The 25738-nt window shown below is 48.8% G+C and overlaps 1 protein-coding gene across 5 annotated transcripts; it reads right to left on the bottom strand.

The window, feature by feature from the left end:
• Window positions 1-7969: 7969 nt before the first annotated feature.
• LOC118166999 (probable G-protein coupled receptor 83) lies at window positions 7970-25032 on the bottom strand. 5 transcript variants are annotated; one of them, XM_035326178.1, is made up of 7 exons: window positions 24654-25032; window positions 21644-21785; window positions 20916-21166; window positions 20019-20144; window positions 18774-18907; window positions 14411-15022; window positions 7970-8428 (listed from the first exon to the last, which is right to left on the bottom strand). In XM_035326178.1, exons 3-6 carry the CDS (start codon window positions 21051-21053, stop codon window positions 14425-14427), a joined length of 996 nt encoding a protein of 331 aa, XP_035182069.1. In that variant the 5' UTR covers window positions 21054-21166; window positions 21644-21785; window positions 24654-25032; the 3' UTR covers window positions 7970-8428; window positions 14411-14424. The 5 variants fall into 5 exon arrangements, with proteins under 5 accessions (XP_035182069.1, XP_035182066.1, XP_035182065.1 ...); XM_035326175.1 differs by adding an exon at window positions 23211-23400 and having other exon boundaries at window positions 20916-21785; window positions 24654-24974; XM_035326174.1 differs by having other exon boundaries at window positions 20916-21785; window positions 24654-24971.
• Window positions 25033-25738: the final 706 nt, after the last annotated feature.

Below are 25738 nucleotides of genomic sequence, written 5' to 3'. Positions count from 1 at the left end.
TTACAGAGCAGTCAGAAAAAGTATTTCTAGTGTAAATGCAGCCTGGGGATAAAGTTTTTCCATCTGAGGCTTATCTGTGGCAGGGAGAGTGTGTGTGTTTGGACTAAGCATGTAACAAAATCAAATATTTAATCTCTTTATGGACACACTTCCAAGGGGAATGAAGATTAATTCACCTACAGATGTATAAGTAGAAACATTCATGCAGCTTAACTAATCAGGTATGGCTTTGAACTTGAAGCAGGTGTAGGTGGATTGTCCTGCGTGTCCCTGCCCGTCATCGAGTGGGGTGCGGGATGGCAGAGCAGGCTCCTCCTGTCCAGTGCAACGCCGTGGGACTGTGAGCAAACAATGGCTAGCAACAGCCTGGTAAACTAGAAATGGAGTGAATAAAAAGGATGTCATCACTTGTGTGCTGCAGAGCCTCGCTGGGGGCCAGTGGTCTCTGTCCTTCCTGCACTTGCTGGGTGTTCCTGTTGATGTAGGTGGGGTCTGCATTTGTTCTGTTTTTTTGTTGTTGTTGTTCCTTTAAGGAATCAGCCCCATTCCCCTAACAGTTTTTAACGGAAACTTTATATTTTAGCTGTTTGAGCAACGTTGTTCACATTCAAAACCTACCTCGCCGTGGTGCTGAGGAGGCGGCACGTGGGGCTGCTCCGCCAGCCCTGCCTGGCGCACTGGGAGCGCTGGGGCAGCCGCCTCTGCAGCAGGTCTGTGGGTAGCTGTGTTTTAACTGTTTTAACTGTTCTTGAGAAGTCTCAAGCCTGCTCGGAGCCTTTTACACAGTCTCAGTGTGAGCTTCTGTGGATGGTGCTTCATGGGTGCTCAGTCCCACACTGTAGTATTGTGGAGTGGGCTTTTTAATGACAATGGGCACCGCAGCTCATGTCCCAGGGCTGCTCCCACCCGTGCTGATGTCCGTGGCCAGCAGCCGCCATCCAGCTGTGCTGTCAGCAGTCTCAGAATCAGCTGTGTTTACATGGCCTTTAATTTAGCCAGCTCAAGGCCCTTTGGGCTGATTTTTCAGAAGTCTAGCTGAAGTCCTCAGAAGAAAGGGGACCACAAGAGTCTGAAAGACAGGCTCTGGCGCTGCGATTTGGACACTGGCAAACGGTGGCCATCACTGGGCAGGTGGGCGAGCTTCAGTTTCTTTAGCTGGGAATCAATAGACTTGGTACTTGACTTTTCTGCCTTTTCTTAATGGTATTTTCAGCACAATAAATGGAATGTAAGGGAAGGAAATTCTCATAGCGCTGGATCTCACATTTCAGCTTCAGGAAGCCACCAAAGCCAAGCTGGCATGGTTCAAAAAGAGTTGAAAGAAATAAAATAATCCAGTATCTATGCAAACTTCAGCTGTGACTGAACAATGGAAATGCTCTTGGGTGGTGAGATTTTTTTAATATTTTTTTTTCACAAGCAATTGTTTTGACACCAGTCCTGTCTGGAAGTCTGATTTACAGAAGAACTTGTGATGAGTTTCAGTCCAGCCCTGTTCTGAAAGCTCCTAAGCATACACTTAAAAATAGGCATATATTTAAATCACCAAGAAGTAATTTGTACATCCTTGGGTGCTATTATTGAACAGGGTGCTTATAAGAATTCACTACACTCTTACACGAGTAGGCAATACTGAAGAAAACTTTTTACAATACGTGCACACTCTGAAAAGTCTGCAAGTGCTAGGGAGAGATGCCCTATGTGTTTTAGATTACTTAACAATGCGAATTCTGGTGCTTTTCTAAAACTAAAAATTTTCTGTAGTCATAATTTACTGCTGGGAATGCATGATACTTTTTATGGTGGATGTTCTGTGTTCTTTAAGGTTATGAATAGGTTATTTATATTTTTGTAAAACCTGTGTCATTAGCATTGTAATTCTGAAGTTTGTTTCCATTGTTTTTTGGGGGTGAAGTTTGTATTCAAATAAAACAGTGGCTGAAACTCCTAAGTTTTGTTAAACAAGGGGTGTCTGAGTTCCCCACATTCCACCCAGACATAGTGCTGTTGAATGCTGTGTGCTTGTAGTTAAATAAATTCCAGAGTTGGAGGTGATGTGCCATGAGTTTCAATTCTGTCCTTCCTGCCCATGGGTCCCAGTCTGGGTGTGGAGGAGCCTGACCCAGTGCCCACACTGCTGAAACACAGGCTAGGAGCAGAAGCAGAGATGTATGCCCATATCCTTTCTGTGTTCGGTGGCACAGAGCAGCTGTTACTTGTTCTGCAGGCCTGGTCTCCCTCAGAAGGGCCAAATCCTGGGTGGGGTTTGTCTGTGGACCCAGCTCCTGGGTGTGGGGGGGAGGCAGAGACCCTATAAATGCTGCCCAAGGAGCCCCCTGTTCCTGCAGCTTCAACAAGGAGCAGTTGTTTTGTCAGCTTGTAATTACAGTCCTTATTACGTCTGTTCACGCCCCTGAACTCGGTCTGTTTTTTAAAAAAATTACTAGAGTGTAGGATATGATTTTCTGTTCTATTTAAAGCTATTATACTTGCTCAGACCCTCTCATGCTTTGTAGGGTCTTGTACTAGCACAGCTCCTTTGAGGTGTAAGGAATACCCATGCGCATTGTACCCGTGTGCAGTCCCGTGAGCCTGTACCACTGAAGCAGTACAATAGGTGTCAATAAAGAAGCCTCTGAAATCAAGGCACAGGAGAACACTGAATGCAGAAGTACAGAATCAGTAAAGGCAGTCAGCATGCCTGGCCATGTTTAAGGAGTGATGCAAAGCCACATTCCCCTCTAAGTACTTGGGATTCTTGTTCTCAGCACTGTGATAATAGTTGACATCTGAGGATGAGCATGGGCAGGAGGAAAATATTCCGTGTAAGAAGTGGGGGGTTGAAAACCAGCCCCTAGGTAGGTGTTCAGAATAAGACAGAGTCCTACCTTTGCCTTTCTGGTGCCCCATCAGCCGTGACTTGCAGAATCTGGCAGCATATCAAGATGCTGGGGTACACAGGGTCCTCACCTCAGCTGCCTCTGGGAGGAACATCTCCGGCTGGGATGCAAAGCTGCTGTGAAGGCATTCAAATCGCATGGGCCAACTGCTTGACAAGCCTCCAGTTCCAGAGGAGGATGCCAGTAAATGCCCTTTGACCCACGCGAGGCACGTGCACTGGGCAGTCTCCAGAGCTGGTCTCAAGCAGGAATGCAAAAGTGCATCCTGTGTCTGACAGCCCCAGTGCACAGCTAGTGATCCTGCCAGCTGAATATTCCTTACCAAGGGGGGTTTGCTTTAGAGAGCCCAGCTGAAAGACGTGGGGTGTTGAAACATCACTTGCATCCTCTGATGAAGTAACTGCAGACACGGAGATCAGAGGCTCTCAGCATCCTTGTGTAGGCCTGGGAACCCTGAACGTGCTTCACCTAGGAACTACTGAGGTGGCCCTGCCAGTCGAGTGTGTCTTTGCATCTTTCTCACAGGGAACTCGTATCTGAGGGCACAACCTTCTGCCCAGCAAGTGCCGAGTGGCACAGGATTGCTGATGGGAGCGGCCAGGTCAGGCTGAAGGAGGTGTTACCATCAGCAAAATGCTTGTGCTGGGATCCTGCTTGGCAGCATACAGCTACAGCCACAGTGAGCCCTGTTGTTACGGTGTGAACAATGACTGCCCAGCCTATGAATGGTAATGGCAGATGAGCTTCCTAAGGTTTTCTCTTGTGTACAGTCTACATGCACCCAGCAAGTACTTTTATAATAAATTTTTGCCCCTCAAACACTGTGTTTGCTTGTCCATTTTTGGTCTGAGAGGATCTGGATTAAAAACAACGCTACTTGAAAGTACAGACCAAAAACCCGTGCTCAAACGGAGGAGAGGGCAGGAAAAGGGACCATAGGACCAGGTAGAAGAGTAGTATCAGGCCATTAGCTTGCTGGAGCTTATAAAATGCGGTAGAAGTGGACAAGGAGCAACATGGGGCCTCCCAAAGCTGTTGGAGCATGCACAAACAAGAAGCAGCAAAACCACCCATGGTACGCAGAACAGTGGCTCCGCAGGGGTTTAACATGGCACAGCTGTTCATTAGCACACAATGATGCCTGATTACACACAATTATGTGACAGTCACGACAAGCTTTCATAAATGATCAGAGCGTATTTCTCAAGACCCTCAAGTCCTGGCCATTAGCATGTCTGATTCCTCATTGTCCAGTGCCCTCCATCGCCGCGTGGGTGCCGGTTAGGCTCAAACCACAGCAGCACCATCCTGCTTGGCCGACATTCAGGCAGTGAAAAGTGGTCCATCAGATTTTTATGCCTATTGAAGGCACCTTCAGCCAAGTCATTAGCATCAACTTAGGGAGCATGGATAATTTGGCAGAACTAAGCGTGGCAGCTGGGCACCCAACCACACCTGAGCTCAGATGCTCACCTTCCAGCAGAAGTTTCCCTCCGACCTCCGTGCCAGGCTGGCTGTAGCCCTGAAGGTGGGCACACACCTCCAGCTGCCTCCGTGCCAGCCCCATGTCCCCGTGAAGCATCGCTGCGTTAGCACTGAGCTGCTGCTTGGCCCCGGGGGGCACAGGGGGGAGGCAGCAGCCGGCCCCGCTGCTTGTGCGCTCCCCAGCCGTGAGGGTGCAACGGTGGGGGGGGCAGTGCATTCATACAGGGAAAAGTCATTCAGAAAGCCAGTAATTAAATTTCAGCTTGTGCTTTTAAATTTCAGGAAGGACAGGGCCTTAGTGATGCTCGTCATCTCTTCTTGTCTGCCGATACTCCTTGCATGTGAATTACTCATCCTGGTAGGAATTGGTCTCACTTAGCACAGTAACAAACCACTTCTCCTGCTGGGCTCATCTTTCACAGCTGTGCGTGTCCGTGCTCTCCTTGACAGAGTAATTGTGGCACTGAATCTCTCAAATGCACCCTGCACCATTTTCTCTGTGTTCCTGTCTTCTCTACAGGGGAGGTTAGAGAACAGTTAGTTAAATTTTGGTTGCTAAAAATGAAGACTTAAACCCATTAGAGAGAACCGAATTTCCAGGGCCAAGTTTCTTTCCTTTCTCTCCTTCCCGGCAGATGATTTTTTTGTTGTTCATTCTCTGATTTTTCCATTTTATATTTTCCACAGTTTTCCCCGTGTGTGTGGTTCTCATTACTTCTCCGCAGGACATAAGGACAATTATATGTGAATGAAAACACACATTTTATAGCATATTATTGGATTATTGACTGTGCTTGCCAGGAGATAGAAAATCTTTTTTCTTCTGCTTCAGGTAAACTCACCTTGCAACCCCCTGGGCTGGCTCACAGGGACTCTCCAGACGCTGCTTTCCAAGGGCAGCCAAAAAGCTTCATGATTTACGTGTTTGGGGCGCAGCTTCTCCAGATGTTTTGTGCTGCCCGGGCCGGGAGCGCAGCCACAGCGCTGGTGCTTCATGGGGCAGGGGAAGCCCCAGGCAGGCCTGGGGCTGAGCCTGGTCTGAAGGGGGCTCAGAGCACCAGGGGACAGCTCTGAGAGCAAAGCCTCCCCACTGGAACCCAGCTGGGAGCAACAGATTAAAAATGAGGGCACGCTGCCTTTTGTTGGCAGCAGAAGTGAATTTTTAGGGGAAAGCATCGCTGCTCCAATCAGAAAGCGCTGCTCATTAAAAATAAACGCTGTTTTTCTTCAGAGACAGCCCGATGCCAGTAATTATTACTCTTCATAAAAAATACATTATTATCCCAGTGAAATTCCTGTATTCCTTCTCCGAGTCCTGGTGGTAAATGAGTCTTTTTGAGACTGGCCAGCCTATTTCTGTGCAAGAGTTATTACCTTAACAGGAGCCAATAGATGGGATAATGGGCTGATTTTGGATCTGAATGCAGCTGTGTTGGGGAGCACAGTTTTAGAAAATAAATAATGTGCTTTTGCAACCCATTCAGTACCTCTTCAAACTCCCCCTCACCTCATCCCCTGAGCTGCTTTTAAGAAATTACCGGATTACAAATAAATACCCCAATCAAACGCAGTAACAATAGGCCCAGCTTTCAGAATTTCTTACCTCCTGTAGTTAATTTGAAGCAAGCAGGAGGAGCAAGCACACACCGCATCTGAGAGCCCAGAGGCCACCCATGGCAAAAGCCACCCCAGCACGGAGCAGGAGCGGGGTCCCCAGCAGGGCTGCAGCGAGCAGCGCCGGCCCCTGCCGCCAGCCCCCCGCCCCGGCCGTGCCCAGGGGCTGCCCGGACAGTGCCCGGTCCTGGCACACGCACTGGGGAGTGGGTTTAGGAAGGAGGAGGTCGGCCCAGCATCGGCACTGTGTGTGTATATACAAAAATGTAAACAAAATTATATAAAATGTAGTGGAGGAATGGTTCGTATCCTCCAGTTCATAGCAGGAGGGGGGGCAGAGAATGCTTTATCAAAGCTTAAAGCAAAAAGTAGGAAAACACTGGAGGTCCTCCTACCTTCACCCTCAGCCTCTCCTTCCTTCACAATGACAGAGGAAATGCAAGGGTGAAAGAAAATCACTGACAACTTAGCTTCAGGAAACGTTGGTAAATCACCTCCTGCCTGCCCCCAGCAGCTGTCCCTCATCTTGCACAGGCAGAGTGGCCCCGGAGGACAGCAACAACCGCCGGGCAGAGAGCTGGCGGCAGGGGGGTGAGGCCAGCAGGCAGGGCTGGGAGGGGAAGGAAGGCACTGGAGCTCCCCGAGGTTCCCCCTGGGCAGAGCCTGCAGGGACAGTCACCACAACACCCATGTTTTCTCCCATGCTGGAGTAGTAAGGTTGTTCTCTCTTTTCCAGGTTTCTGACAGTTTATCACTGTTCAAGTAATTGCCTACACCTGGCTAGCCCAACAACACCACTGCTGCTGCTTGAGCACCTGCTCTGTTCGTCTGAGCATGAGCTGCTGCTGGGCTGTGGGCGGCAGCTCAGCCGAGCAGCAAAGGCTGGTGCTGGCCCCTGGTAAACATACTGAAGGTGGGGAGACTGGTACCCAGTAGGGAAACGAGCTTTTTAAACAACAGCTTGGTAAAGCGTGTGATGCCAGGTTTTAGGTTGGTGCCGTTCTTACTTCTTATTTTTGAATTTGATGTCCTGCTCTAGTTTTTCAGTTTGGAATCAAATAACAAATGGGAAGTGCTGGAATAAAATGTGCTTAGCAATCAGAAGCAAGCTCACCAAGCAGGTTCAGGAGGTGTGGGGTTATCTTCCTTATTTTTCTTGCAATGGGAAAAGTGTTGGCAGCAGTTGTAGAGCGATTTCAACAGTGATTTCAGCTGCAAGGGAAAAGGAAATCGCCCTGTACTCCCTGTGGGAGGACAAACCATGCTGAGTGATGCTTGACTGAGTCAAGCCTGAAGAGTGTCTGTTGCAGGCAAGTTACTTGGAGTGATGGACTAAGGCTACAGAACATGAATCTTAGGCTATCAGTGCAGCTAACTCTACTGTGTTGTGCAGGTAGCTTTAAATCCCACTAGTGCAGATGTAATAGACTTCAGGTTTGTTTGCTTTGCTCAAGCAGCTCAGGCAGAGTAGGGGTGTTGCAAATAAGCCAAGTTTCAGAGGGTACCTTTGTCCTCTGGCGCCCAGTGGCAGCTTGCCTGCTCTGCAGTGCCTGTGGCTGCCTTTTCTCAGCCCCACTTAAAAATCTCTCCTTCTCCCTACAGGTGCTCTGGATGTGCTGGGGGGGGGGACTTGATGGCAGGGGTCCCCAAGCCCAGGCTGCCTGAGCAGCAGCCGGGCAGCAGCCAAGGGCGCTTCCCTTTGCTGCCGCTTCAGCAGGTGCTTTGCCATGGGCAACTCGTGCAGCTGAGAATCAGCCATTTCTCTGAACTTAAAAATGTGTTATCCAAATGAACCAACGCGTAAAGGAGGGTTACAGCCCAGTATTTCATTTGTCTCGCAGCTGTTATCATGGGGAGGGAAAGGCTGCCTTGGTTCAGGCTGGCCTTCCCATGGCAGGGGGTGTTTGCTCTCTGTGGGGTTCATCAGGGGCTGCCCCTGAAACATGTACTGAGCTGTGCCACAAGGAGTTATAAGCACTCGTTTATTTCAAAATCCCTATCCACCCCCATTTCCAAAAGCAAAACCGGGGAACATCAGGAGGAAACGTGCCCATCCCAGTGGAGCTGCTCGGCTCGTGAGAGGGTTTGGTGGCAGAGGCCAGCAGGCAGGCGGGGGCACAGGGCTGCCTCGCTCCCGTTTTACTACACGTTCTCTGCAACGGGCAGCAACCAGAGCTGGTTAATCAAACACAAGTCCTGAAGTAACAATGAAGATGTATTTCAGGCAGGCTGAGGAGCAGTGGATGTTTGCTGTGACAGCAGCTCCACCCCGCCACGTGCCTCGAGTTAGCAGATAACCTGAAAACACCACGCACAGTCACAGCAGCAGGAGAAGGAAGAAAATCTCTTTTCAGGAGACCACAGGAGCTGTCAGCATCCTTTCTCGAGCTGCTTCCATGGGAGGCTTCAGCAGTATTCTAGATGGTTATCTGGAGACTTGGGGGAGAAAATTAGAAAATAAATTGTTTCATAAGGCGAAAAAGTTTTACCGAAACTTCTTTCTTGCTTGCTTTGTACATCTCTTCCATCTGCAGTGTATTTTATTTTGTTCAGTCTTTGTCTTCCTCAGTGACTGGAAGAGGGAAAGGAGCACGTGCTGCTGCCGGCCGTACTGCTGCTCACGCTGCTCTGCCAGAGCTCGGTGTCGCCACGCCTGCAAAAGCACAAAGGAAAGCCACGGCGGCTGGGGACAAGCCTCTCCAACACACTCCCCCCTGTTCCCCTTCAGAACCAAGGCAAACAGGATTTGAGAGCAATGAAGGAAGAAAGAATTTGCAAAAGGTTTAGGCCATTGGTCACTTAACTCCTGTTTGAAATTGCCCAGGACAAGATGTGGCAGCCAGCAATCATTTCTGTCTTGAGAAAAGGAATAAGATCTGTTGCTCAAACACTTGCCCACCATCATTTTTGCAATGTACCATAAATTATCCCCTTAACAACATCCAAAGTCTGGCAACCTTGCAATTACACTGATTACCATACTAAAGCTGGCTACAAGTGGGGATTTGGAAAAAGTCTATATATATAAATTCATTTATGTACATAAAGCGCCTATCACCACATTGAAAAACATTCTCTGGAACCACTCTGAGGGCAGGGGTAAGAACGGGAGTCCGCCTGTTAGTATCTCATCACTCCTGTTTCCAACCAATCAAAAAGAAGAAGAAGAAGCCACAAGACTTCGTAGATCTGGCAGAAGCATCTGGTGCAGTTCTGCTAGAACGGCATGAAGCTGTCAACCATAATGTCGAAAATCACTGTAGATTTCAGCTACAAGTACCCAGCGGAGCTCCTTGACAGAGTAGAAATCCTTTCTGCAAGAGATCGTCAAGGTTCGACAGCCTGCCAGGACATGATATGGATTAGCTACTTACGTGCACCAGGAAAGCATGCAGATAGGTCAGATGGACAAGACACTTGGTGAGGATATAAACTTATATACACTAAAGCAGCATTAATTTCAAGTCAATAAGCAGGAATTTCATCAAACGGGACACTCCCTATGATTGTCTCTTATGGTACCCCATAAATAAATTGTTTTTGTCTCCAGCAGACAAATTAGATGGTCCATCAATCCAATTTTATAAAGCAATTTGTCTGTTCGTATCTGCCAAGGAGATTTTTATGAGGGCTGTCATAGAAACAACAAAAAAAGGCCTCTCCAAGTGACAGACTATTGTGTTATAAAACCAAGCACTTGGTTTCTGCGGGTTTCAGCCTGTTGATTATTATTATTATTATATTTTTCCCTGTCACCTCCGATAAGTGACAGCTGCTCTTCACCGGCGGCTCGTTGCAGCGAGCAGCATCATCACACAGGTTAGCGTTGCCAAACAAGGCGTTATTAGCCACTCTTGACTCACAGGAGAAAAAAACCTTTTTTGTGTAGACCAGAGGTGTTCCTTTAACCCCTATTGCTGGGGGCAAAGGAGTAAATGCAGACAGGAGGTGAAGCAAGAAATGCTTTGGCTTTGATCTGGAGGGAGACATCCAGCAGCCCCTTAGGAAGGGCTTGCTGCAGTGCAGCACATCAGGCACAGCCGCCCGCACGCCTTCCTCTGGGCACGGTGACCGCCTCCGCACTGACCCCATGCCACCCCATCTCCTCGTGCAGCTTGGTGCTTCGGGCAGACCCTCACCAGGGCTTCAGCAGCACCCAGGGATCTGCTCCTGCACGCCTGCTCATCCTGACAACCCCAGGGACTGCAGTTCTGTTCTGCGCAGACACATGAAACGCGGAATGGCCAACAGCGAAATTGCCTCTGGTGAACCTGCTTTGCACAGAAGCTGCTCAGGACAAGCTACATGGAGCAGCTGTTACTGGAAAGGTGTGTGCCTTTGGGAGTGCTTGGAGATTGAACTCAGGACGCAGAAACATCCAGGGAATTTGGGTAGGGGCTACTGCTGAGCAGCAGCTGGGCAGGACAGCTTTGTGAAAAGCCTTGAATCTTTAAAATGAGAGCTGGCTGCAGCGCTATGCTGGGCATAAGAACCCTGTCCTTATCCTTTTAGTATTCCTGCTTGGGCTTCATCCAAAATCTGGGGAGATCAGACGAATTTTTCTCCCCACCGCAATGTAGGAGGTGATAGCTTGAGGGAAATGGGCGTGTTTGCTTTTCAGTCGGTAAGAGGGTAGAGCAATCTTCCCTGACTTGCAGGAGAAACTCTTCTCTGCTGGCCATGGCAGCAGCTGTCTGTTCGTTATTTTCTGGCTGATAATTAACTCTAGGTGTGCACTTTGCATCCAAACTTCCTGTGTGAGGTTTGGGGGCTTTTCTCCCTCTTCTCCCTCTGGGTATCAGCATGAACAAATCTGCTAATTTTTATAGTAGTGTAAGAGGATGGTCTCTGATGCTGGCCCAGCTGCATTCCCACTTCTCAGGGCTTGATGTGGATCTAACTGAGAACATTTCCATTTATTCCTTTGAACAGACTTTCTGTATAGTTTTCAACTTGAAGAGCTAACAGTTAATAATTCTGTTCTGCTTCTCTTTCCTGAGCTAATTTTCTGACTCATTGCAATTTTTTTTCTGCTTCGCTTTTCCTCATCTAGTTGGCATTTTGTGGTTTCTTTGTTCATTATGTGGTGGGGCTATATAAGGGGATTTGTCTCTGGAATTCAGGTATCCTCTGCACTGTGTTCTCTGTTATCGCCTTCATCAGCAACTCTGCTGAAGGCAGTTGGATACATTTGGCATGAGCTAACATGAGTAAATCTGGGTTGTTAATCACCCAGACATTTCCCCGTTGAATCTTTGCATACTGATTTGCGTGTGCTCGGGTAGTTCCTGTGGAGCAGGCTCCGGTAAGTCGCCGTCTTAGGACTGTGTCCTCCAGGCTCACCCTCGGGATCCTGCCTCCCGCGGCGATAAGTCTGAGGCACCTGCGTGCTGCCAAGGGCCACAGCCGGGGCGGCAGAGGCCGGTTCAGCCTGGCAAGGGACAGGACAAGGGCTTGTGCGGCAGTCAGGCTGCCTGGGACCGCTCTGCCCACCCCACAGCAGCTCACCCCACCACCCCAGCTCTGAGGGCGTCCAGGGCCAGAAGGGCTGTGGGGAACTGATGGCACAGGACACAGCACCGTACCGTCCAGGTGCCCGCAGCAGCCACCACCACCCCCCGGCAGCCTGCTGGGGCAGTGGGGGGGACAGAAGCACCCAGGGGAAGGGCTGGCCACAGCCGTGATGCAGGATACACAGCTGCCTGGGGCGTTCAGGAAGCCATTCCACGTGTGAGCGTGTGTCTGAGGACAAAGTGTTAAGCACTTCAGCATCTATTTACCTGCTGAGTAAGCTCAGACCCTGATGCATTTTAGCAAAAGCAGATTTCTTAAGTTTTTTCTTCTGGACATTGGCCAGGTAAACCTTCTAATGGTAGGAGCAAGCCTGGTGCCTGCATTTCAGCAGAGGTGCACCCTCTTGCCCCTCAGTCACTGTACCTTCCCAAGTCAAACAACATAGCTCAGCTTTCCTCCTTTTTTTTTTTTCCTATTTTTTTTTTTTTCAAGTCATGCATCCTAACCTTTGCTTGCAAGCTGATTAGCCAGTGCATCCATCCTCGAGTGATATGAGAGCCCCTAGGTAATGAGTAAAGTGTGTGAGGTTTTGAATCTCATTCAGTCATTGATAATTGTCAGTCCAGATAGCAAAGTCATTACAAAGATGCAATACAGACAGCTCTTACATCATGCCCATTTAGGGGAGAAGAATCTCAGCAATAAAGACATGCTACAGTTTACAGATCTAAGGAAAAAAGCTAAGTTACTTTTCATAGCAAGAGACAGCTACATGCGTGGCAGGGGACTGGCAGGAAACCAAGGCATGAACAGAGACCTACTTTGGACTGAGGTCTTTGATTCCTCCAGAAAAAGATCATGAAGCCATTTAAAGATAGAAAGAAGAAAAAAAAAAAAAAAAAAAAAAAAACTAATAAATCTTAAAGATGGACTTGAGACAAGCTTAAGAGATTTCTGAGAGACTTCTGATACTCCCATAGCCAACAGAAGTGACAGGTGCTCCCAGACCACTTCTTGTACTGCGAAGATGCCAGGCAGGTACAACCCCAGGGCTGGCTCGCTGCTCCCCAGAAGCATGGTTCTTTCTAGGGAAATGGGTAGCCAGTCTGTACCAGCACTCTTGGACAAACATCACAAGAAAATACAGCATTACAGTGAGAGCCATGTTTCTCATGGAATATATCATGTTAATATTGTTGCTATCGTTATTTCATAGAAGCCTGAGATATAAAGTGCACGTTGAAAGAAAATGTAGAAAGATGGATCTCTTCGAAACCATGTGTTTTGTGTGCACGTGTAAAGTGGACTGTGAAAAGACAGCCTGAGAACAACTTGCGAAGAGCACAATGAACACATTTTTAGGCTTGGTTTAAGGGTTCTCTGCTTTAGAGCAGTGCATTTTGTGGGACAATTTCAGTCTTTCTTGATCTCCAGTCTTGGTGCAATTTATTACAGGGGTGGCATGATGGGGAGGGGATAGCTCTGGCTAGGTCAGAAGCAGATCCTGTTCTCAATTCCCAACCACTGCTCAACACTGCTTACAAAATCACATAGCAAATGTGGTTTCTGTCTGCCTCTTTGTCTCTTGTCCTTGTCTTTTTCTTTTTTTCCTCTCTCTTTCCTTTGTTCCATCTTATTTTCTTCATCTACCTCCCAAGCACAACTAAATTAAACTGTATTTTCCCCAGGATTGTAAACAAAACTTTCCCTCTTACTCTGAGTCAATTCAGCTGTCTAAATGAATTTCTCTTACAACAATTAGTAATTATGTAGAATAATTTCATTCTTCAGTTAGTGAATGCTACAGCCCTGATGCAGTATTTAATGGCCTTTAGTTCCTGCGTAGGTTTATTTGATGAATTAATGGATTTATAATAGAAATTAGAAGGAATTCCCACTGGACTAAATAAAATTGTGTCTAATTATGAAGCACAGCTCCAGTCTAAGCCGCGTTGTGGGGACAATCTCTTCCTGCTCACCGGCTCTGCTCCCTTGGTGCCGCCGAGGATGGAGGTTTGGTTGCTCAGAGCTCCGTGTGCTGGGCACAGCACGTCGCTCCATCCACTTGTTCCTCTGTAAATCCCACGGAGCCAGTGTTGCCTGCATCCATGCCCTGCCTTCCAACACAGTTATTCACGTGGCTCTAGCAGCCAAATTAAGTTCTTCCCTTACCTTTACCCACATAGCCCTGCTGGAGCTCTACGCCCCCGGGAGTGCCGGCAGCGCCATCCCGCGCTGCTCCCGCTGCCTGCTCACACCGCCGCGTGCTCCCAGCTCCACCAGCACTCCTGGGCAGTTTCCAGCTGTTTGCTCTGCAGATCCCAAAGCAGCAAGGGGGTAGGACAGTGCCAGGGAGGAAAGAGCAAGGGGAGGAAGAGCAGCTGTACCTCACATGGAAACCACTGCTGACTTACCTTACCCTTGACTCTGCTGGGAGGCTTTGGTATAAATTATCTGGAGAAATCATCTATGGACAAAGTCTACCTGGATGTCAAAGTCCTTCCTTCAAACAGTCAAAACCTGCACACTTGTGCATCTCTGCAAAGCCCTGCTGGTATCACGGCACACATTACAGGCTCTGACACAGACCAGCAAGGCAGGAAGCTGGGGTCCCACAGCCCGTGCTGTGAAAATGATGGGAGTCCCCCTGAAAGCAACCACCCCATCCATGTTCTCCCATGTCCCCTGCATGCTTGCCTGCTCCTTGGACCAGTTTCAATTGCGGGCTTGGAGGGAGGGTGTTTAAAAGGCTGTGTTTCCACAGCACCGAGTAAAGCGGGTACTACTGTGATACCAGTAAGTAATATGTAAAAAGCAGTAATAATAAACCAGAGCAGCAACACGGATTCCTGAGAAGAAACAGGGAGATGCCCTTTGATGTCCACCAACCAACTCACCTCTGCCCTTCGGCTCACAGATCGGTGTTGGCTGTCTGGACGTTGACAGTGGAGCAAATGGTCTGGGAGGAAGGTCCCTTCCTGCACCTGGCCTGCTCCATCCATGCCTCCCGGCAGGACGTGATAACAGGCGGCAGCAGCACATTGTCCCGAGGCGGAGGCACCTTCTGGCACATGCAGAGCAAGGACTTGAGCTCCGAGCGGAAGCTCTCGTTCAGCCAGCAGTAGATGAAAGGATTGTAGCAGGTGCTGCTCATGGCAAACCAGTGCAGGGCAAAATAGAGGGAGTTCTTCGTCTTGATGCCTAGGCTGGAGATGAGCACCACGTAGCAGTTGAGAGGGAACCAGCAGACGGCGAAGACCACCACCACCAGCACCAGCATCTTGATGCTCTTCTTCTTGTTCTTGTGGTGGGTGATATACTGCTGCGTGGTGATGTCTCCAATGGCATTGCGGAGCCACAGCTTCTTAGCCAGGCGTGTGTAGGTGACAGTGATGATGAGCAGGGGCAGGAGGTAGAGGAGGAGAAAGGTAGACAGGTCCAGATACTTCCAGACCAGTTCTGCAGGCTCAGGAAAATCGGGGACGCACAAGCTCCGGACAGTGGCTTCCCTTGAAAACAAAGAATTATGTATATAGCATGTGGGCATTGCTTTGTAAACGGCTGCTGCTAATTTGGCAAACCATAGTGGGGCTTTCACACCACCCACAACCACATCCTCAGGCTTGTAGTGCAGACAGAGGAGGGCCAGATATTGCTAATCTCAACCAAACAAAGCTTATTCAAAATTGTTTATTTTCTGTTCCCCAGAAAGCCTTCTCTCATGATGTTCTCCACATCTTTCTCACTGAGGCTAAGACTGGCTACTGTGTATTTGTATCACCTTCCCTCCTAAACTGTCCTGTTGTCTGATACACGAAAGTCTTAGAAAGACAATGTGGAGTTTCTTCTTTGATGCTGCAGTGGATTTTAATTGAATGAGTCCCCTTAACATGGCAAGAAGTTGCTCCTGAAGGCCCCTTTTTACAAAATGGGCTCCTGTGGAAGAAGCGCTGAACTGATCAGATCTGCGCCCTCCCTGCGTGTGCCTGGGCACAGACACAGCAGTGTCACCTTTCTCTTCCTGAAAATCCCAATGCAGGAGGAGAGGGGATAGTGAGGGAGCACCACTGAACTCCCTGCTCTTCTCCCGGCTTGTATGTGATTCCTACACACCCAGGTAAAGGACATATGACGCCCAGGTTTCCCTAAACCTGTCCACCCAGAAATCCAGCCCAGGATGCGTTACTGCTGCTGTGGATGGCCTGTTCAAACAGCTGTCTGGCCACGCACAACCAACCCAATACTCCTGGGACGCAGCAGAGCTTCAGGACACGCAGGGGTCATCACTGCAGCCTGCTTGCCCTAGCTCTCACTTGTCTTTGCCACACTGGACCTGCAGCCGCTGCCCAGGGCACCCTGAGGGCCCCACCACCCCTCTGAGCCGCCCTCCTGTCCAGGACCCCACTGCGGGCAGCCGGGGCCGGAGGCCAAGGGCTGTGCCAGGGAGCGCTCCGGTGCCCCCTGCAGAGCCACCTGCACCCCGACAGCACGGCTTCGCGTCCTGCCCGTCGTGTTTCCTCCGGGGGACCTTGCCGCTGCCTCGTAAAACAGGCACAATTATTGGACAATCAGATTGCTTAACTCGGGTTTAACTTCAACACCACAGTTTAGCTTCTGGTGGCTAACTAACAAAAATAAATAAATAAATAAAAACAATAATTAAAAAAATAAATATTTTTTTAAAAATAGTTTAACTACATCCGATAGCTTAATTCAACAGAAATTAACTAACCTGCCAAATTCAGCACAACAGACACACGCTCTGTTAGCATTTCTCTCACTGCATTGCTGCTCTCAGCACACGAACCTCAACAGCTCCTGCAGAGAACCAAGTGTTCCTCCACATTGCACAGCAGATGACTGGAAACAATAACACCTTAAGAGGAAGGGGCACTCAGAAATTTATTTCCTGTGGATGTTCTCTCCTTTTCTTTTTTTTTTTTTCCCTGCTTTTTTTCTTTTACTCCATTTTGCCCTTTTCTCTTCAAACCTTGTCCTCTGTTCACTTGTTAGCCTCCATCAAGCCACATTATTTGCTGTAGTATTGATTAATATCTTTAATATCCTGTTTTCAGCCCTCGGAGTTGGCTTTTGTACCGCAAATAGAAGATTGCTTGGAAAAGGACTTCAGTGAGTGGAGCTGTGCCTGCGAAGAGGCAGTACGAGGGGCAGGGGAGCAGAGCCACGAGGGGCTCCGAGGATGCTCACGGGAGAGGAGGGCAGCCGCGCTTCCTCCTGGGGGGCACGGGGAGGCCAGGCCGTGCCCTGGGGCTGCCGGCTGGCCTGCAGATGGTGCAGGCGTGAGAAGCAGCTCCCGCCTGCTCAAGGACAGCGGCTGGCAGAGAGCGAGGCCGGAGAGGCCGCCGCGTGTTGGTGGAGCCCGGGGTCACCACGGATTTGGCCGCGCCACCGCACGCCGCAGCCAGCGGGGTCCGGTGCTGCTGGAGCCCATCCCTGTTCCCACGGGAGGAACAGCTCCCCGCTCGGATGTCGCAGGGGCTCCTGCCCCACAGGGCCTATTATGGGCGATATTACAACCGGGATTTTTATTCAATGGAAAACTGCGATGAGAATAACATGTCCTGGAAGTCCTTATATCGCTGAGCTGCCTCATGCCAGCTTGAGGCTAGGTTTCCTCTGGGCACACTAAAGGACGAGCAGAGACAGGTGCAGTGAAAGAGATAGCGGCATTTGTTCATTCATAAGCAATTTGTTCAGTAATAGCCTGAGCGCAGCTGCGAAGCAATGCAAGCACTGGAGTAACCCAGCACTTTGTTTACAAAGTCTAAGCAGTTGAAGATCTTATGTTCCCCCATAAGGCATCTCTCAGCAAATAAATCATAAGCACAAGCAAGGAAGAGCTGTGAAAGCCCTGATTACTCTCCTATTTCGTGTAACCTCCTGTACGCAAACAGCTATAAAAAGCCTGCGCAAATAGTTGAATGGTCTCCCTGTCACATTGATAGAAGTGGCCGTACTGTGGGTAAGAAAGACATTTGTCCTTTATACAGAAGCTCAATATCTACAATAAAAATCTTTCTCCTGCTGTCTTCTCACTCTGCTCCCAGGTACTCAGCTCTCAAGCTGAAAATTCCAGTCCCTTGGCCTCGAGCCCAGCATTCCTGCAAAACGCAGGCACCAGCAGAATGAAGCAGCACCACGAAAACCACACGCAGGGTAGCATTACGGCCTACGTGGTGGCCGGGAGGTTGCAGTGACACCACAGGCGGGCTGTGGGTTGTGGGTTCTCCTGACCTATGTTGCGCACCCAGGGCTAAAGCTTGGCACTCTTGAGGCTCGTGAGGACAAGAGGACCGCAGTGGATTAGATAATGTGGAGGAACCACAGATTGCAAGGGCAAACCCAAACAAGACTTCTGATTCTTTATTTCTCCCTAGTAGAAAGGGTGACTTCCTAGTAATGAAAGCCCTCACTAGACTAACAGGTAGATGAGAAGATAAGCGTATTTTTTTTATTTTTTTTTTCTCCAGAGCAGAACCTTCACTTTCTTCTGATACTTCAGAAGTCTTCACGTGGGTGTGAAATTCCACTTTATCTTCTTTAAATAGTTTTTATTGTTGTGTTCAGCCGAGCAAAGAGCCCTCTTCATTGCTAGGGAAGACAAGCATACTAGAAACAGTTATTTGGGTGGTTTTCTGTATAGTCTTGCTAAAGTAAGTACCAGATGTTTACGTGATAAGTTTTATTTTCTTTCTTTTTCAAACTCCTGCACCTGCTCTCCACTTCCTCCCTGTCTGGGTACTGGGCAAGCTGCATAGACGTGGTCTTCTTGGGACCGAAAAGCTGAGTGAGGAGGGAAGAGGAAAGGCCCTCGGGAAAGACCGGGGACAGACCCCACCCTGAAGGTGTGATGAAACTCAAGGAGGCACCAAGCTGCCGTGCCCCAGCAGAGCCGCACCGCCTGCCCACCCGCGCCCTACAGCCTACCACCAGCACGAGGCTGCACAGGTGAGGCTAGCCCGCTCGTCCTGATTCTGGGGAGATGAAAACAAGCCGAGGTCCTGAGCACATACGTGCACTGAAGTGAGCCAAGAGGCTCTTCACAGCAGCCACCGCTGCTGTAGGAAGTTAGATTTTATTCACACACAAATTCCCGCTGATTCCACCAAGTTCTTGCCTTCCCCCCCGAACCTGGGAGCCCCTCCAGGAGCTCTGCCTGCTAAGAGCCACCACCACTGCAGCTGAAGGCTGCAGGACTTCTTGCTTGGAAGGGGTCAGATGTGCCAGGGAGGAACTCACCTGTAGTTATACTGGAAAAGCTTTTGATAGATGGCATGTGGCAGGGAGAAACAGGTTGCCATCAGCCAGATAACAGAAATGCTCAGCGCTCCTTTTGTTAGTGACATCCTTTGCTTTAGTGGGTTCAGAATGACCTGTAATAAAGACTTCACAGTGACTCTTATCTCATGGGAAAGCAAAGTCCCTCCACCAGTATACACAGCAGAGGTATTTTTCACATGATCTAATGCTATTAAGAAAATAACATCCATGATTAGGAAAATGTCCTGCTTATTAGAGTGACCTAGAAAATGGCAACCCTTCAACTTTTCAGAAGTGCTTTCAAATAAACTTTTTCTCTATTTTCTTCTGTGAGACTAATTTTCTTTAAATTGTAGGTTACTTTAAAAAAAATCTACACAAGTCTCTTCAGTAATGAGTACGTTCATTTATTCTATATGAATTACATAATGAAATGTCTTCTGTACTAGCTAAACCTATCAAGCTGAGCCCTTCTCCCATGTTTTGAGGGATTAACTCACCTTTTACGAAATTTCCTGAGTTAGATTAAAAAAAGATAATGAGCTTACAAAAGCTCAAAGTCCGAAGAATATCATTTTGCCTGATAGGTGTATGTATAATACAGGAAAGGAGAGTGACTGCCAGAAATAAGCACTGGCCCAGTCTACCTCCTCTTTTGTCTACTTGCAGTACATTGAGTATTTATTACAGTAAGTAAGCAACTGATGCAGCTTGGCTGTAGGCAGGTGGCAGGTAAAGTCTTCCCACAGCTCCAACGTGTCCTCCCAATGTTTCCAACAGAAGTTTCTCACTCTGCCACTCCCCTTTATGGTCCAGCATCAGTCCCACAGTTACATTTTAATCCTCTGCTTTAGAGTTTTAACATCAGAATTGCTTTTTACTCACTGCTACAGTGAGATGAGAACTGCTACCAACTCGATCTGCCCTGCAGCTTGATGATGCAGCAAATGCCCAGTGGGAAAGGAAGAACAAAAGAACAAACTGGTGACAAGGTCAGAATTTAAGCTCAGGATGATACAGACCAGTGTTTTATGGTTTTGGGGATAGAAAGCTGAAACGCTTGAAAAAAGTCCCTGTATAGCTAAGCAAATGCATTGCATTCGGCAGGCTGTGCTGTCTTTCAAGGCCCCCATTTAAAATAAAGCCTGAACCACCGGCTCAGCGGAGGCTGGCAGGGGCTTGGGAGGAGCCTTGCAAGGGAAGCGCAGACAAGCAGTGCCTCACCTGGTGCCTGTCCAGGGCGATGGCTGTTAGAGTCAGCGTGGAAACGTGGAGCGAGCAGTACTGCACGAAGCGGCTGATGTGGCACATGGCCTTCCCAAAGATCCACGTGCTGTTCACAAACCGAACCTGAGGGGAAAGCAAGCCATCAGTAAGCAAATCCGTAGAGAAACCCCCTGGACTGCACACGAGCCAGCTCATGCTTTTTGGGTGGCTGTCTGGGCAGCCTCACCTGAAACCCAACTAGCTATGCTGGATTTCCAACACTTTACAGAAGAGTTTACAAGGTTAAAAAACATAGTTGAAATGAGTGGTCCTGTTGCAGCCCTCCTGGTTTAATCACATAAACATCATTTGTGAGCAAAGGTAATAACTTTTTGATTATACTAACAATTATATTTGGAAAAAGCGGACCATGGTTTGCTCACACAACCACCCCTGCAGGTCTGAAGAGCTTTCAGTAAAGACTTTACCCAGCTGGTAGATCTGAAGAATTTGCCTTCTTTCTTCCAGTTACCTACGTACAACCAGCACTCAAGTTTTTTTGACCCAGTAAGTCTTAATTTTGACCTTGTAATTCCCCAGTATGTATGTTAACATCACGTACATATCCAGACACCTATTCTCCATTCCCCAAGCTCTTCTGATTTGTGTCAGTTCAGCAGCATACCTGGAGAGACTTCAGAGTGTTTTAGGAAATACAGAGTCTAGAAGAGCAAGGGGAGCACAATTTGATGACCAGAGTTTTACTTGCCTGGCAGAGCTGGCTACCAGACTTATTTCTGTTGTGTTCATGCCTCAGTCCTAGAATAGTGTGCGCAGAGAGCCTGCGACCACCAGGCAGAGCCTTTCCACGAGACTCCCCTCCTGGCTGAAAGGACAGCACAGCATGCCACTTACCAAGGTAAAAGGTGTGTTGAGCAGCGTGATCATAATGTCAGAGACCGCAAGGTTGACGATGAAAAGGCTGGTGGCTGAGTGCATCCTCTTGTTCTTCAGCACCACGTGGCACACCAGCATGTTCCCAAAGAGAGACATGATGATTATCACCGAGTACGCCACGATGAGGAGAGCCTTCACTGTTGGCTTCTGGGACTCTGGCTCATATTTAGCCAGCTCAGCAAATTTCTCCCACTCCACAATGCGGCTGTCTGTCCAATTGAAGGCAGTCCTGTTAGTTGCTTGGTAGATTGACATGAGCTTGACCAAGGAAGAGTAGTGGTCAAACTCCTCAAGAAAACCCCTCATCTGTGGCCTGTACGACCGAAGCAGGGAGCGAGGCATGGCGGGTTAGCCAGACTGATCACTCAGGGCAGCTGGGACCACAGCTCTAGCTGACATAGCAAGTGATTATTCAGCTTCAACTGCTCGGTTCTCTAGGAAGCTGATGAAGATGCAGCTGGCGTTATGAACAACATCTCTAAGTGCAAAGCCAAAGGGAGTCTCTAAGGTGTGATGGGTTCCTTGAGGCAGAGGCAGCACTGGGGAGCATTTTCAACAGGCACACTGGAAAGGGGCTGGTTTGGCGCTGCATACCCTCAACCCCTTCATGTATCAAGAACAGTAATAGCTCCACAGGTTGGCTGAAAAGAATAATTAGTTATTACATGAAGAAAATGTAGGAAAACCTCAGATGGAGCTTGAAGTTGCTTTAATTCCATGTCAGCTTGTTTTAATTTGTTCTCAGCTGAGTCCACTTTTCCTCCAACTTTCAGAGAAGGCTGCTCAGTTGGTTCTTTCATCCTCTACTTCAAAACACCTGGTTCTTTTCTGTTGAAACATAAAGACAGAGCCATTTGGGATACCATTTTTAAGAGCACAAGAAGCTTTTGTCTGCATCTAACCCCAGAAATTATCCCAAAGTGGTTCAGAATATGGAAATCACATCAGAAGTTGACTTTGGTCTATTTCACATTTTCTCTTCTAAACAACAGCTGAATTCTGCTTACAGCATTTCATTTTCAGTGAGAAAATGGTCTCTCCTGCAAAAGGTGAGACTTAGCAATAAAAGTGGCATGCAGGTCTCAGGCTACATACTTATACCATATACAAACCAGTACATAATGCTACATGCACCAGAACAATTCACTGAACAAAAAAGTCTCTGCTTACTCACCTTCAGGCCTCCTTTTACTGTTTTTACGTTTCTGATGATTTTAGATTGCATTGATCTGTTGCCGTGGGGTGGAACTTACGAAGCACACACACCAGTATTTCTGGGTATGCTGCATACAGGAGGAGAAAGTTGTTTAGAAACTCTTTCAGGTTCTCAGAGAGGAGAGCCAGTTTGTTTGGTACATGCAATTCCCGTCAAGCTCCACGACTGTGTGCACAAATCAATGGACCTCATATGGAGTGCAGGATTAATAATCAGTGCTTTCAGATCTCTAAAAGCTCCCTGAAATACCTCCCCACACAGCAAACTGCCAGGCTGCCGAGGGCAGCGAACTCACTGCGTAGCAGGTGGTGGGCCTGAAGCAGGCTTTCAGCAGATCCTGAGCTCTAACACACCGCCTGCTCATGCCTCCGGACCTTGGCTGCAAATACCACCGAGCAAGAATCAGGGATCAACAGTTTTCTTACAGAAGTAAGCTGCAGGGGGCTGCATGTGTGTTCATACCCATACATTCCCATAATAACTTCTCCTTTGGCTTGTCTGCTTATGCTGGTGAGTGTTGGGAATACGGAGGACCTACGAGAGGATGGCACTCAAAAGCAGTGGATGTGAAACAACTTGGGGTGGGAGGAGGGTGGAATTATTCAGGAGACAAAGAGAAGAAGAAATTTTGAATACAGGCAGTGGCATTTTCCTTGGCAAATTTATGCATGAAATAACCCTGAAAGGACAGGAAGCATGACAAATGCTCGTGGACTCTGCTAGAGCAAAGCAGCTCTAATGCAACAGGCAGAAAATCACAGTCTCCATACCTGACCTCATTATTCTCTGTTTCAGAATCTGCCCAACCCTAGAGCAGGTCCTAATCTGACTTTCTCACAAGACCTGGTGCTGGGGTGCTGCTATGAAGCTGAAATGAGAGCTGCAAGTGAGGAAAGGGATCATTCATCCTGTTTGAAGAAGATGGCTGGCAGAGGGGAGTCATTGCAGCGACACATCTCTGAGACTAGGAGCTTGGCACAACTCAGAAAGGACTTGATGCTCACAGCAGAAACGAGAGTGTCCAGGACTACATTCACCTGGACTTCTGCAAGGGGGGAGCAGACAGCCTCTCTGCTCCACTTGGGGCGTTAAAAGACCTGTGAGGTTTATCACGCCTGGGAAAGGTGCACATGGTTCTCCATGCCTCTTTGGTGTCTGCTGTGGTATACGCTGAGGCGATCGTTCTTTATAGTGCACGGCTGGGCAATGAAACGAAGCCACGGTGATCTGTAAGGGTAGCGCAGTGTACGTGTAACAAAGACAGACAATTTTAGTCAGCTCCAGCAGAACCGCTTTCATCTTTGAACAAGCACATCTGGGATATTCATGCTGCACTGAAATGCCATCACTGAGCCTCGGAGATGATGCTGTGGTATGACAGATGAAAACATCTACTGCTTTCCCTGCATCTCATGTGTACAATTGTCTTTGGTACCAAGAGAGAGAGAGATTTTTAATGGAGGCTGAGTTTCAAGACACTACTACAACGCATGGGTCAAATCAGATCAATACAAATCTCAGGACTGATTATTTAATTTTAAAAATGTGCAAATAGGTTTTCTGAAGTGCCCGTGTGACTGAGAACCCTGTTTCTCATGGACTACCTGCAGGACTTGCACTCTAGGTAGTTCACAGTGATCAAGGTGCCACAGCCTTAAATGTGGGTTATGAAGGGGGACTTTGTTACTTCTTTTCTTTTGTGCCTACATCTAGGTCCCTGTACAATGAAATCAAGAAGCTGTTCTAGCTAAAAATAAGGTAAGCAGCTTTTCCAGCCAGATCAGCCTTCTGGCCTGGCCCATTCCATAGCTGAACCTTATTTTTTCCAAGGAAGGCTCTAGGAACAAATGGACAAGGGGAATGGTAGAGCTTAAGATGATGATGGAGCTACAACTTGATTTTCTGACATAGAATTTTCTCCTCAGATCTTTCTGTATCCACTAAAATGTTACTTGAGGTGACTGTTGAAGCTGTCAGCACTGGCTGTTGCTTTAGACCACAGGTGCAGCAGAGGCGGCCATCCCATCTTCCTGAGAAAGTGTTTAAATGCAGATTACCCTGATGAGGTGGAACACTATGGCTCCATGCAATATGAGAGTTCAGCTTTCAACTCAAAGTTATACAATTATATAACTTAATATAATCTGAAGGACTGGAGAGGAAGATCCCACCTCGGTTCAACTCTTCCTGGCTCTTCTACTATCTGGCTGCAAGAGGCTGGCTGAATACACCTACCTGTTTTAGCAGTAATTTTTTCCTGATGCAGAAGCATTAACCTTTCATTCCAAAGAATTTAAATACATCTTTCCAACCACAGTCTGTCAAATTACTTGAATTCTCCATATAAATCAACGCCTCACTCCCTGCACCGGATAAATCTTTAAAGAAGAGCATGCACGTTGCAAGCACAAGTTATGCACAGTTCCCCCACAAAACCCAAACAACAGGGAGGAAAAAAAATAAAACTCGCCGCCACTTACTTCCCCTCGTGCCATCCGCCCGCTCGCATCCTTTCCTCGGGAAGCCCCCGGGGCTCGGCAGGCGCCCCTCGGGGTCCTGCTGCCGGCCCCCGGAGCGCGGTGGGCGCGGGCTGGGCCGGCCCGGGGGCTCCGCTCCACCCCCGAGCAGCCGCGGAGGGCTGGAGGTGAAGCGGGGCCGGCTGCGAGCCGCGGCGCTGCTGCGGGGGGCGCTGCCGAAGCCCCGGAGCCCCCGCCCCGGCGGCAGGCGGGGGGCGGTGCTCCCCCACCGCGGGCAGCCACCGCCACGGCCCGGCCCCTCCCCGGCCCCGCCGGGCCGCAGCCCTGGGGCGCAGGGGGGGGCCCGGGGGGTGCCCGGGCTGGATGGGGCTCGGAGACGCCCCCCGGAGCGGCCCGAGGGCAGCTCCCTCGGCCACGGCCATTCCCTGAGCGGGCGTGAGCTGGGGGGCTCCCTGCCCCCGCTCCCGGAGCTTTTACCGAAGGTTTGCCCTGACGGCAGCCCCCGGCTCTGCAGAGCGTGGCTGCCAGGAGGACCCGAGCGCCAAGGCACACGGTCCATCTCCCGGCATGTACCAGTGGAGTTAGAGAGCAACGCCGGGGATCAGCGATTCTTTGATTTATTCCATGCTGTGGCTTCGCGTATGCTTTACAGGCACATAAAGGAGAGGTCCAAAGACAGAAGTTTCCTATAGAGAGAGCTCTATGGGAATCATAACTCACATGTTTCTCTATGACATTTTAGAAGAGTGAAGAGTGCTTTACAAGGTTCATGCTATTCTTTCACTTTGAAGGCGTAAGAAAAAGCAGATAGGATGCTTGATACGTGTAGTAAAATTGTCACTTCCTTTTGAACAGAAGCTATTCATCAGTTCTTGTGGAAAAAAAAGAACAAGATTCTTTTCTTCTAACTCCAAGAGATTTGGTCAGTCTCAAAAGTCATTTACAGGAGCTAGAATGGTGCCTTGGTTTCTCCTCTGTGTGGGCTGCCAGAACACACACACACCCTGATGCCAAGGATAAAGCCTGGTCTCCTCCACACGTTAATTCCCAGACCAGCTGGCACAGAAAGTTAGTGCCTATGGCACCTT

Source organism: Oxyura jamaicensis, chromosome 4 (assembly GCF_011077185.1).
Source record: "Oxyura jamaicensis isolate SHBP4307 breed ruddy duck chromosome 4, BPBGC_Ojam_1.0, whole genome shotgun sequence".
Taxonomy (NCBI): Eukaryota; Metazoa; Chordata; class Aves; order Anseriformes; family Anatidae; genus Oxyura; species Oxyura jamaicensis.
This window is presented reverse-complemented; position numbering and strand designations above follow the sequence as displayed.